At 39.3% G+C, this 13,450-nt stretch overlaps 1 protein-coding gene across 1 annotated transcript in view; it reads left to right on the top strand.

The window, feature by feature from the left end:
- Nucleotides 1-749: 749 nt before the first annotated feature.
- LOC140463863 (myosin heavy chain, skeletal muscle, adult-like) overlaps nt 750-13,450 on the top strand; it is a 36,842-nt gene continuing 24,141 nt past the window's right edge. Inside the window, exons 1-15 of the mRNA XM_072558289.1 lie at nt 750-953; nt 1,067-1,210; nt 1,294-1,450; nt 4,577-4,604; nt 5,642-5,756; nt 5,842-5,934; nt 6,089-6,152; nt 6,244-6,342; nt 6,465-6,568; nt 6,650-6,788; nt 8,310-8,428; nt 8,506-8,655; nt 8,750-8,920; nt 9,620-9,926; nt 11,452-11,519. Of these exons, the coding sequence (XP_072414390.1) occupies nt 753-953; nt 1,067-1,210; nt 1,294-1,450; nt 4,577-4,604; nt 5,642-5,756; nt 5,842-5,934; nt 6,089-6,152; nt 6,244-6,342; nt 6,465-6,568; nt 6,650-6,788; nt 8,310-8,428; nt 8,506-8,655; nt 8,750-8,920; nt 9,620-9,926; nt 11,452-11,519 (1,959 nt within the window). The 5' untranslated portion in view covers nt 750-752. The remainder of the gene's footprint in view (nt 954-1,066; nt 1,211-1,293; nt 1,451-4,576; nt 4,605-5,641; nt 5,757-5,841; nt 5,935-6,088; nt 6,153-6,243; nt 6,343-6,464; nt 6,569-6,649; nt 6,789-8,309; nt 8,429-8,505; nt 8,656-8,749; nt 8,921-9,619; nt 9,927-11,451; nt 11,520-13,450) is intronic.

Genomic DNA, 13,450 nt, shown 5'->3' with positions numbered 1-13,450 from the left:
TGTGGAAGATTGTTGAAGACTCAGGTGGATAGAGCTTGTAAGAAGGCCTATGATGTATTAGCATTCATTAGCAGAGGGATTGAATTCAAGAGTCGTGAGGTGATGTTGCAGCTGTGTAGGACCTTGGTAAGGCCACATTTGGAGTATTGTGTGCAGTTCTGGTCGCCTCATTTTAGGAAAAATGTGGAAGCTTTGGAGAGGGTGCAGAGAAGATTTACCAGGATGTTGCCTGGAATGGAGAATAGGTTGTACAAGGATAGGTTGAGAGTGCTAGGCCTTTTCTCATTGGAACAGCGAAAGACGAGGAGTGATTTGATAGAGGTTTATAAGATGATCGGGGAATAGATAGAGTAGACAGTCAGAGAATGCGCTGCCTGTGGGAGTGGCAGAGTCAGAATCATTGGTGACCTTTAAGAGGCAATTGGGTAGGTACATGGATAGGTCCTTAAGCTAGGACAAATGTTTGGCACAACATCATGGGCCGAAGGGCCTGTTCTGTGCTGTATTGTTCTATGCTCTATGTTCTATGCTCTAATCTTTGTGTGTAACTACCATAAGCTTAAAGTTCTGTGATAGTTTAAACTGGTCAGGCCGATTACGTGGGAATTCCAATTGGTTCAACTGGAAGAAATGAGCAGAAATGGCAGACTCAACTCTTTTATTGGCTGCACTTTGATGTTCTGCAATTTTACTTGTAATTGAAGTACATTGTAACAACTGTACTTTTTGCACACAGTGAACACATAGCAACCATGAATTTTGATGAAATGAAGGTCTTTGGAGCAGCTGCTCCATTTCTCCGGAAATCTGTGAAAGAGCAAATTGAAGCCCAGAACAGGCCCTTCGAAGCCAAAACTGCTTGTTATGTGAGTGACCCCAAGCTGATATTTGTAAAAGGAAAAATTAAGAGCCAAGATAGTACCAAGGTTGAAGTGGAGAGAGCAGATGGGAAGGTTAGTGAACTTCAGAAATTTTTTAATGAATATAACTGTCATCTTATTTACATTCATGGTGCCATTCTTATAAAGCTATATTATACATTCACTTACTAAATTATCTATTTCAGACAGTTGTTGTGAAACCCAATGATATCTTTCCAAGGAATCCCCCAAAATTTGACAAAATTGAGGATATGGCTATGATGACCCACCTGAATGAAGCATGTGTGCTGTTTAACCTCAAAGACCGTTATGCAGCCTGGATGATCTATGTAAGGACATCTTCAATATTTGAGTTTTGAAAATCTAATTTAAGTCAGAAAGTGTTAACATTAATGCATTCTTGTTTTTTAAGACATACTCTGGGTTGTTCTGTGTCGCCATAAACCCCTACAAGAAGTTACCAGTGTATGGCCCTGAGGTTGTGGCTGCCTACAAAGGGAAGAAAAGACAGGAGGCTCCTCCTCACATCTTCTCAATTTCTGACAATGCCTATCAGTCCATGTTAACAGGTAACTTGCAAATTTTCTACATATTTAATACGTATTTATGTGTCTGTTTAATAATTGCACACATTTTGCACAAATTATAGTGTCATAAAGTCAAAGGCATATACAGCATGAAAACAGACCCGTCGGTCCAACATGTTTATGCCAACCAGATATCCTAACCTCATCTAGTCCCATTTGCCAGAACCCAGCCCATATCCCTCTAAACCCTTCCTATTCATATACCCATCCAGATGGCACTTAAATGCTGTATTTGTACCAACCTCCATCAGTTCCTCTGGCAGCTCATTCCATTCACATACCACTCTTTGTATGAGCAAGTTGCCCCTTATGTCCCCTACAGTGCTTGCCTTTCCAAATACATGTAAATCCTGTCCCTCAAGATTCTCTCCAACAACTTGCCAACCACTGTCATCAGGCTCATCGGTTTATAGTTCCCTGACTTTTCCTTACCACCTTTCTTAAATAGTGGCACCATGTTAGCCAACCACCAGTCTTCCGTCACCTCACTGTGACTATCAATGATACAAATATCTCGGCAAGGGGCCCAGCAATCACTTCCCTAGCTTCCCACAGAGTTCTAGGGTACACATGATCAGGTCCTGGGGATTTATCCACTTTTATGTACTTCAAGACATCCAGCACCACCTTCTCTGCAATATGGACATTTTGCAAGATGTCACCATCTATTTCCCTACATTTTGTATCTTCCACATCCTTCTTCACAGTAAACACAGATGCAAAGTCATTTAGTATCTCCCCCATTTCCTGTCGTTCCGCACATAGGCTGCCTTGCTGATCTCCCAAGTTACCCTTTTGTCCTTAATGTATTTATAAAATCCCTTTGGATTCTCCTTAACCTTATTTACCAAAGTTATCTCATGTCTCCTTTTTGACCTCCTGATTTCCTTCTTTAGCATACTCATTTATAATCTTGTAAGAATTCATTCGATCTCTCCTGTCTATGCTTGACATATGCTTCCTTCTTTTTCTTAACCAAAGCCTCAATTTCTTTAGTCATTCAGCTTTCCCTGCACCTACCAGCCTTTCCTTTCACCCTAACAGGAATATACTGCCTCTGGACTCTCGTTATCTTGTTTTTGAAGGTTTCCCATTTTCCAGCCACCCTTTTTCCTGCGAACATCTGTCCCCAATCAGCTTTTGAAAGTTCTTGTCAAAATTGGCCTTCCTCCAATTTAGAACTTCAAATTTTTGAACCAGTCTATCCTTTTCCATCACTATTTCAAAACTAATAGAACTGGGGTCGCTGGCCAGTTCTCTCACACTGACATCTCAGTCACCTACCCTGCCTTATTTCCCAAGACAAGGTCAAGTTTTGTGTTTTCTCTCGTGTGTACTGCTGCATACTGAATCAGAAAATTTTCTTGTACATACTTGAATTCTTCTCCATCTACACCCTTAACACTATGGCAGCCCCAGTCTATGTTTGGAATGTTAAAATCCCCTACCATAACCACCATATTATTCTTACAGATAAGTGAAATCACCTTACAAATTTGTTTCTCAATTTCCCACTGACTATTAAGGGGTCTGTAATACAATTTCAAGAAGGTGACCATCCCTTTTTTATTTCTCAATTCTACCCAAATAATCTCCATGGATGCATTCCCAGGAATATCCTCCCAAAGTACAACAGCAATCCCTTATCAAAAACACCACTCCCTCCTCTCTTGCCCACCTCCCCCCCTCCCCCATTCTGTCCTTCCTATAGCATTTGTATCCTGGAACATTAAGCTGCCAGTGCTGCCCATCCCTGAGCCATGTTTCTGTAATTGCTATGATATCCCAGTCCCATGTCCCTAATTATGCCCTGAGTTCATCTGCCTTCCCTGTTAGGCCCCTTGCATTGAAATAAATAGCTTAATTTATCAGTCCTACCTTGTCCTCTGTTCTGTCCCCATTTGCCATGACGATTGACTTGCTCCTTTTCCCAACTGTACCAGCCTCAGATTGATCTCTTTCCTCACTATCTTCCTGGGTAATCTCCCCCACCTTGCTAGTTTAAATCTTCCCAAGCAGCTCGAGCAAATCTCCCTGCCGGTATATTAGTCCTTTTCTAATTCAAGTCCAATCTGTCCTTCTTGTACAGGTCACTTCTACCCCAAAAGAGATCCCAATGATCCAAAACTGTAAACCCTTCTCCCCTTTATCAGCTCCTCAGCCATGCATTCATTTGCTCTATCATCCTATTCATACCCAACGAGCTCATAGCACTGGGAGTAATCCAGATATTACTACTCTCGAGGACCTCCTTTTTAAATTCCTGTCTAACTTCCCATATTCTCCCTTCAGAATCTCATCCTTTTCCCTTCCTATGTCGTTAGTTCCAATGTGTACAATGACCTCCTGCTGGTCCCTCTCCCCATTGAGAGCCTTCTGCACCCTCTCTGAGACGTCCTTGACCCTGGCACCGGGGAGGCAGCACATCATTCTGATTTTTTCGCTCCTGGCGGCAGAAAGGTCTGTCTTTGCTCCTGACTAGAGAGTCCCCTAACACAATCGATCGCTTGGAACCCAACATACCTCTCATTACATTACATCTCAGTACCACATACATGGCTGTTCATGCTATATTCCTCTGAGACTCCATCACCTTCTACATTTTCCAAAACAGCGTACTAGTTTGAAATAGGGATAGCCACAGAAGACTCCTGCACCACCTGCCTACTCCTCCTTCTTTTCCTGGCTGTAAGCCATCTACCTGACTGTATCTGTGGCTTTTCTCCCTTCCTATAACTGTCATGCATTTCAGCCCCTCACTCCTGTAAATTCCTTCTTGCCTCGAAGTGCCACTCTAACCGATCCAGTGATCTCATTAGATTCACAACCAAAGATACTTCCTGCAGACATAATTCTCAGTAACATGGATACTCTCCCTAAACTCCCAAATCTGACAGGAAGAGCAAATCACTCTACTGAAGGCCATCTTTGCTCCTTCACAACCTACAGACCCAGGAAATAGCATTGTCCTTTTGCTCTAAAAAAACGGTGCTCCAGACTAATTTAGTTCCTATGGTTTATATTTTCAAAGAGACATATTACTAAGTTCAGTTTAAAATTAAGTGGAATAGAATTTCTAATTCTCTTTCTTGGTATTTTATCTTACAGACCGTGAAAACCAATCTATCCTAATCACGTAAGTTATTGTTATACACAAGGCTACAAATTCCTTTCCATTTCTATGTGTAGGTATATAACCTGTGATACATTTATCTTCTCATGTAAACACTCTCCATGTCATACATACTTGTTGTAGCACTTTCTATCACACCTTGTTCATAATGTCCTATTGTAACTCGAACCTATTCAAGCTCACATCCTCATGTGGACCAGGTCCTATCCACTGTTTTTCAGCTGACCTCCATTGGTTTCCATTGGTCTGACAATGCACCAAATTTAACTTTCCCATCCAAACTTTCTAATCTGACATTCATTTTGTCTCTCTTCATCTCTTTATCCTCGTCCAACTTCTTTATCTGCTCTGAGGTCCCCTTTGCAACCTGTTTTCATTTGCCTAAGCCCTAATCTCTGGAACTCCCTCCTTGATATTTTCACTCATTTCCTCCCCTTTTAAGCTGGTCTTTAAAACCCATTTCTTTGACTAAGATTTTATTCACCTTTTCAACAATATGTCAACTTTTATTTGATCATGTTGTCTGGGAAAAAGCTTTGTTTGCATTTTAATTTGTTAAAGGCACTATAACACTTGAATTTATAGTGAGTTTTAAGAAGATTTATAGCTCAGGTACATACAGATAAGGAAGGACACCACTTCAACTGAGACAACACATCGTCTTAGGACAAGTCAAGCAGAGACATGTGGGAGAATTCCTAGAAGCATGGTATTCCAACCGGAACTCTATCAATAGACACATCGAGTTAGACCCATCTACCACCCCCTGAGAAACAGAACAGAAATGACATTACCACAGGAAATTACAACACCAACCCAAAGAAACCCAAACATATAAATAGAAAGCAGGAATCGTGTACAGTGCTTTGCCTGAGGCCCACTGAAGATGTTGTACAGTAGGGTGACGAAACGTCTGGAAATGAACCTTACAGCTCAGTGAGCAAACCTACATCTAGAACTTGAATTTATTCATGTAAAAGTAGTGTGGTTTCCAATTAAAAATGGCAGAAACTGCTTGAACATTTTTAAATGCTTTTCAGTGGAGAATCCGGTGCTGGGAAGACTGTTAACACAAAATATGTCATCCAGTACTTTGCAACAATTGCAGCTATTGGTGACGTGTGCAAGAAGAAAGTCGAAACAGCTAAATCAAAAGTATGTATTAAGGATATATTTCGGTGCATTTGCATTTTGATGCAGTTTAGTCAGCTGTTAACCATAAACAAATTGTACCCTTTAGGGAACCCTGGAGGATCAAATCATCCAGGCTAACCCATTGCTGGAAGCCTTTGGTAATGCCAAGACAATACGAAATGACAACTCATCTCGTTTTGTAAGTTGAAATGCAAATATATATTTGGAATTAAATAACACTGAAAAGAAAAGTCAGGCTATCTTTATGAAAATGGTTGGTGGAATTTAATCATTTCTGCATGCAGCAATAAAAGTATTGCAGTCTCTGAGGAAACTTTTTTTTAATTCTGAAGGGAAAATTTATCAGAATCCATTTTGGACCCTCAGCAAGACTGGCTTCCGCAGACATTGAAACATGTAAGTATTTCTAATCTATTCAATTTTAAGTTAAATGAATAATATTCGTAGACTTACGAGAGAAATGTAACTGACCTGAATTTCCATCCAGATTTGTTGGAAAAATCCAGAGTGACATTCCAGCAACAAAGCGAAAGGAGCTATCACATTTTTTACCAGATTACATCCAACAAAAAACCAGAAGTTATTGGTAAAGAACCTATTAATCAGTTATACTTTTTTGAAAACCCTATATGACTTTCTGCTCATCGCTATTTACTGTTGATATGCTGCAACATTTTAAAACATCCTTAATAATCTACTTTGCTTTAGAAATGCTTCTGATTAGCACAAATCCCTTTGATTATCCTTACATCAGTCAAGGTGATGTCACAGTTCCGAGTATTGATGACAAAGAAGAGTTATTAGCTACTGATGTAAGTATTGCATATATCAATTGCCACAAGATGATTTGTATTTAATAAGCTAATTATCATTTTATCTCCTTGAATTTGTAGCAAGCTATCGCTATCTTGGGTTTCACCACTGATGAGAAAAACAGCATCTACAAAATAACTGGTGCCACAATGCACCACGGTAATATGAAGTTCAAGCAGAAACAAAGGGAAGAACAAGCCGAGCCTGATAGCACAGAAGGTAGATTAATTTAAATTTGTTGCTATACTTTATGTGAAAAATGCCTTATTTTTAAATTCATTAAAATTAATTGCATAAATAAACATGAGTAGCGGCTGAAGGGATTGCTGGTTTCGACTTGACAGAGCAAGGAGTCGTGTGGCAGGACTTGTTGGCTTTCAAAATGTGTGTTTGTAACATAGTCAAACTGGCTGATTGTCAGCTTGTAAATCCTTCTGATATACCTGGTGGTACCTGGTAAGGATGGAAGAGTCTCCTAGTGAGCCATCCTGCAGAATGGTAAACCACTGCAGTATCTTTCCTATAAGAACATTCAATGAAAGTCTGTGCCCAACCCATGCAAATGAGGGCCGGAGAAAAGACAGACAGATCATTGTGGCAAGTCTTATAGAAGGTGATGGAATTGCAGTAATATCACAACAATAATAACCTGCAAGTCCAGGCTAACAATCCAGGGACAGAAGTTAGTGGGATTTAAATTCAATTAATAAGTCTGGAATTACATAAATCTAGTCTCAGTAATGGTGACCATGAAGCGATCATTGAGTATCACAAAACCTCCTCTCATCACTGATAGCCCTTAAGGAAGGAATCTACTGTCATTACCTGGTCTGTTCTATATGTGACTCCAGACCTGCAACCATGTAGTTGACTTGTAACTACTCTGAAATTATCCAGCAAGCCAGACAGTGAAATGGCAATTAGTGATGGGTAACAAATGCTGGCTTTGTCAGCTACTCCTAAGTCCCATGAATGAAAAAGAAAAGAAAATGTAAGACTATCCAAGGTTGTTACCTGTTGAGCAATTACATATTTTGTGATATTAATATCTATACCAAGTCATATTGCAGTTTTTTTTAGATGCAATGAATATGCAAAAATCTTTGTATAATTTGAAATTGAATTCAATGAAGTGATGCCATATTGCACTTTATGATAGCCGAGGAGCAATCTGTAGGAATATCCTTGCACAGCGTTTCTTACATAGAGCTACAGTATTATATCAACAGGATTTTATCAATGTTTATTTATATCTTGTTTTCCTCCAAGCTATCCAATCATCTCATCATTACTATTCAAAATTAAACTAGTTTTTCTTATTTAAGTGAGCAAAGTCTTGTATATTTATGCACAAAATGCTGATTGCAAACCATATGGGAATGATTTCTTGACCACATCCAGCTCTGAATCATTGTAAATAGCTTGTTAATATCAATTTGTAAGATAGAGTAACAAAATCTAGACAGTGAACCTCATTGAATCCAGAAGAAAAAAACAATGGCTTTACTACTGTGTGATTGAGCTCCCTACTGGACATTATTCAAGACCAGTTAAGGGCTACGGGGAGAATGCGGGTAAGTGGAGTTGAAATGCTCATCAGCCATGATTGAATGGTGGAGTGGACTCGATGGGCCGAATGGCCTTACTTCCATTCCTATGTATTATGGTCTTATGGATTACAATTCCGGAACAACCAGAAGCTTGCCTTTAATAGCCAATTTTTTTTGGTTCTTTTTGCAGTTGCTGACAAAGTTGCTTACCTCCTGGGCCTAAACTCAGCAGATTTGCTCAAAGCATTGTGCATGCCAAGAGTGAAGGTTGGCAATGAGTTTGTTACCAAAGGCCAGACAGTACAACAGGTAATGTGCTGGGCCAGGAGAGTGTTCTCAGGATTAAAAGTGATAGAAAATGAAACATTAATTATCATATTTTCCAGGTATACTCTGCAGTGGGTGCTCTGACAAAGTCAGTATATGAGAGGTTATTCCTATGGATGGTGCAACGAATTAATCACCAATTGGATACAAAGCTAGCCAGACAACATTTCATTGGTGTTTTAGATATCGCAGGCTTTGAAATTTTTGAGGTGAGATTCTTAATAACAATCTGGCAACAGTGCCATTTGTTAGAACGATATGAAAACAGTCATCCTCATCCTGCCATGTTGTGCTATTCCACAGTTCAACAGCCTGGAACAGCTTTGTATCAACTTCACGAATGAAAGACTGCAACAGTTCTTCAATCACCACATGTTTGTTTTAGAACAAGAGGAATATACGAAGGAAGGAATTGAATGGAAATTCATTGATTTTGGCATGGATCTGGCGGCTTGCATTGAGCTCATTGAAAAAGTGAGGAGAAATTTTGCAGTTTTATTTTCTCACCAAGCACCTTTATCTCGGTCAAACGCACCTCTCCTTATTGTCTTGGTTTCATGGGTGACAACTGGTGCTTCACCAAGTGCTCATTCTTTCATATTTGCTTTCATGCGGAGTTTTACTCTGATTACTTCCTGTACAACAATCTTTCTTCATCCCCTCATGTGATGTGGACATTGCTGGTGAGACTAGCATTTATTTCACATCCTTAATTGCCCTTGATCTGAATGGCTTTTTTGGCCATTTCAGGGAGCAGTTAAGAGCCAATTGCATTGCTGTGGTTTGGGAGTTCTGGAACCAGCTAATGATGACAGATTTGAACCCATGTAGCCAGAACATTAGCCTAGGTCTCTGGATTAGTAATTCATGTAACATTACTGCTACACTGCATGTCTCCCTCATTCTTCATGGATGGAGATAATCTTGAATGATGCCATTTGGCCCATCATGTCTGTACCAGTTCTGTTGCCTAGTGCCAACCCCCAGCCTTTTCCTCATATGCCTGAACAAAATTACTATCTAAGCAGTTATTCAAAGTTCTTTTGAATGCCTCAATAAGTTCCAAAAGGCTGAAGCTCATGTATATTGATTATAAGCTGAAAACTCTGTCTCTCTCCTTGTCTATTCCATGTAATTAATTAATGTATTTTGTTTATTCCTGTACATTCAAAGCCCTTGGGCATCTTCTCAATCCTTGAGGAGGAATGCATGTTCCCCAAAGCCACAGATATGACCTTCAAGAACAAATTGTACGATCAGCATTTGGGAAAATCAGTAAATTTCCAGAAACCTAGGCATATTAAAGGGAAGACTGAAGCTCACTTCTCCTTGATCCATTATGCTGGCATTGTTGACTACAATATTAATGCATGGCTGGACAAGAATAAGGACCCTCTGAATGAAACTGTAATTGGATTATACCAGAAATCTTCATTGAAGGTTCTAGTACACCTGTATAGTTCTTATGGATTAGCTGCAGGTAATATTATATTTTACATTATTTATACAATTTAACATTATTTTTACTATTTTAAAGTATTATGTCTTACAGGGCACAAATACCAACCAATACAATTTTTCAAAAGGTTAACAATGTTTCAACAAATGTGATATTGATCAATTTGACCATCAATGTTGCTTTTTAAAGTACGTAGCAATATTTAAATTATAACTTAACATGAAAAGCTGCAATCCACCAAAGAATTTGAAAGTATTTCTAATATTACTTATAAATCCAGGTATCAATCATAACATCATTGACGGTGATGTACTGGCACTGGAGGGGGTACAGAGGAGTTTCACTAAATTGATTCCAGAGTAGAGAGATGGCTTATGAAAAGAGATTGAGCAGACTGGGACTATAATCTTTGGAACTTAGAAGAATGAAGGAGGATATTATAGAAACATATAAAATTATGAAGGGAATCGATAAGATAGAAGCAGGGAGGTTGTTTCCACTGGCAGGTAAAACTAGAACTAACGGGCATAGCCTCAAAATAAAGGGGAGCAGATTTAGGACTGAGTTGAGGAGGAGCTTCTTCATCTAAAGGGTTGTGAATCTGTGGAATTCCCTGCCCAGTGAAGCAGTTGAGGCTACTTCGTAGAATGTTTTTAAGGCAAAGAGACATTTTGGAACAGTAAAAGAATAAAGAGCCATGGTGAGTGGGTGGGAAAGTGGGACTGAGTCCACAAAAAGATCAGCCATGATCTTATTGAATGGTGGAGCAGGCTCGATGGGCCAGATGGTCTACTCCTGCTCCTATTTCTCATGTTTTTGTGTTCTTCATATTCATAGACTTCCTAGTATGAAAACAGGCCATTTGGCCCAGCAAGTCCACACCGACTCTCTGAAGAGCATCCCACCCAGACTCACCCTCGACCCTGCATTTCTCATAGTTAATCCACCTAAACTCCATCTCCCCGGACATTACGGGCAACTTAGCATGGCCAATCCATCTAACCTGCCCATCTTTGAACTGCTGGGGGAAACCGGAGCACCCAGAGGAAACCCACACAGATGCAGTGCTCATAGCAGTTCAGTAATCATGGTCAGAGTGGGTAACCAGGAAGTTGTGATTTTAACACCACCATCCCCTACCCATCCTCCCTCACTACCTTATAGTTTAGAGACCTGGTAATTTGTAGCTAGCATGACAATATTACTAAAATTAATGAGTGCTCACTAATATCCATATTTGGCAGTGTTCCATCAGTCTTATTATGAAAAATAGAATCAGAGTCATACAGCATATTGAGAACATTGAGCCTGTACTGCCAAATGGAATACAAACAGAGTGAGTTTTACAGCAACTCAAGAAAGTGCCGATCTGTCTATCTTCTGAGAATTACTGGAAATTGGCAATAAGTGTGGTTTAAAAATTAATTGATTTATTTAACAAAACTATTCAAAGTTAGAAATTCTAAAATCTGTATGCTTTAGTTAGTGTAACTTATTGTAAAACTGCCTACTATGACTTGATGAAGATAATATCTATGCTTTGCAGAGGGTACAGGAAAGAAAGGATCCAAGAGGAAAGGTTCTTCGTTCCAAACAGTGTCTGCACTTTTTAGGGTAAGTTGCTTCTTGTAAAAGCTTTTTTTTATTGTACTATTAACTTCAGTCTTGTTAATATCATGGAGATGAGGGAGAGGGGAATAAATCTTACTGTTCTCCTCTCTTGTCCAAATTAGAGCTGGTTTTTAATTTTTATTTCTTACTTTTTATATACCTTTTAAGAATATGCAACAGTATGTCTGCCCAAACTGTCTTTGTGAAGTCCAATTTAAAATTAGCAAATTCTTTAGGGTAAAAATGACTTAGGATTTATTACTGCACTCAAAAATCAGGTGATGGCTCCTTGTGACACATATTCATACACATATACCTCCAAGAAACATAAAGTAATGAAAGGAGAGAAGCCACAAAAATTCAAGGTTAGAGTAATTTCACATGCATTAGAGAGATCAGTAAGTCAGTGCCCATGTTGATATTCTTTCAACATGGGCACTGACTTACTGATCTCAACATGTTGTGTACAAGTGCCTCTCAGGAGTTCAGATGCAGTTAAATTGTTGGTGATGGTGTGGTAATTGTAAACTTGCAGCTGGTTCACTACAGAGCAAACGCACAAGCTTATTGTCAAGATACAGAATTTTGAGTTATATTGGGATCACCACTCTGGTGCTGCCTATTCTTTGGGTGTTACAACTAGACTGACAAATAAAAATCAAAACTGTGAAACTAAAGCTGGTTCAGATATGTAACTGAGGCTTGAGGTTGAGATATTCACTTAATGAGGTAGATCTGATGTTTCCTCTTCAAAAAAATTGTATTCTTGTCATAGATAATTGTGGAATCAGTTACAGCAAGTTATGAGCTTCAGAACTGAATGAGGTAGATGGCTTGTCTATTAGGCCTTTGGGTTGAAGTAGCTTTTTGGCTGATCCTGAAAGTCATTGTGTTGATCCAGGCAGGAAGAAGCTTTCTGAACACAGATGGTACAGCAGGTTGTCTACTCCGTGTGTGTGAGTGTGTGTAAAAAAGTAGTTTTCACAATACTTTGTTTGGTTCAGTGATTTATTCTTCTGGAAGCACCTCTACACCATGTGCCACACGATAGAAGTGGCCATTCCATCCTTCAGATGGGGTTCAATACAGAGTGAAGCTCCCACTGCACTGTTTCCCCATCAAACACTCCCAGGACAGGGATAGCACGGTGTTAGATACAGAATAAAGCTTGCAGAATATAACATCCCCATCAAACACTCTCCGATCTCGAAAAAGGATACAGGACACGGTAAAGGAAGGCGGATTCTTTCCCAGACGTTGCAGAGTTATGCAAATCAGTAAAAACTGGCAGCGGGACTTCTTCCTTCATTTCTTACCTGCACATACGTACAGCCCATTACCACGCATCTGCCAAGTGAACATACTAACTCAGAAAGGACCCACAAGAGGATAAGGATCTGGCATTTGCCAAAGCTGCTGAGCATTTGCATCAAGTTCTAAATCTTTCATGTTTTTGGTCTAACTCTTCAGGAGCATTCTCCACTGTTACACGAAGGAGTTACATTGTTTTCTGTTTTTCTATACCAGTCCTTGCAAATGCAGGAAAAAGTTAGTTTTACCAGGATTTGATCTGGTGACGCTCCTGTTGTATCTAGGCTTATTCTGGACGATCCAACCTGCTGTGATTTCAAGCCTATGGAGAGTAACGTTAACTTGTTTTGTCAATTTGTGTTCAAACATCAATGAAACCAATAGATTTACAAACTTTTGTTTAAGATATTGAATACCTACCTGCACTGCCTAATTTTCTCGGTTCTATAAAATTCAACTTATTAGAAAAATGATGATAGTTGATAGCAATTTATTCTGCATGTGTAAAACCAGCTTCTAAGCTTAATGAGGTAGTCAGTTCATAACATGAGCTGTTTGATTTTATAGAGGTTGGTACATAACAAAGCAGTAATTAAAAGGCCATAAAATTTTGCTTTACCATA

This window comes from Chiloscyllium punctatum, chromosome 39 (assembly GCF_047496795.1).
Source record: "Chiloscyllium punctatum isolate Juve2018m chromosome 39, sChiPun1.3, whole genome shotgun sequence".
NCBI classification, from domain to species: domain Eukaryota; kingdom Metazoa; phylum Chordata; class Chondrichthyes; order Orectolobiformes; family Hemiscylliidae; genus Chiloscyllium; species Chiloscyllium punctatum.
Note: the sequence above shows the minus strand (reverse complement) of the source record. Positions and strands in the feature narration are given on the sequence as shown.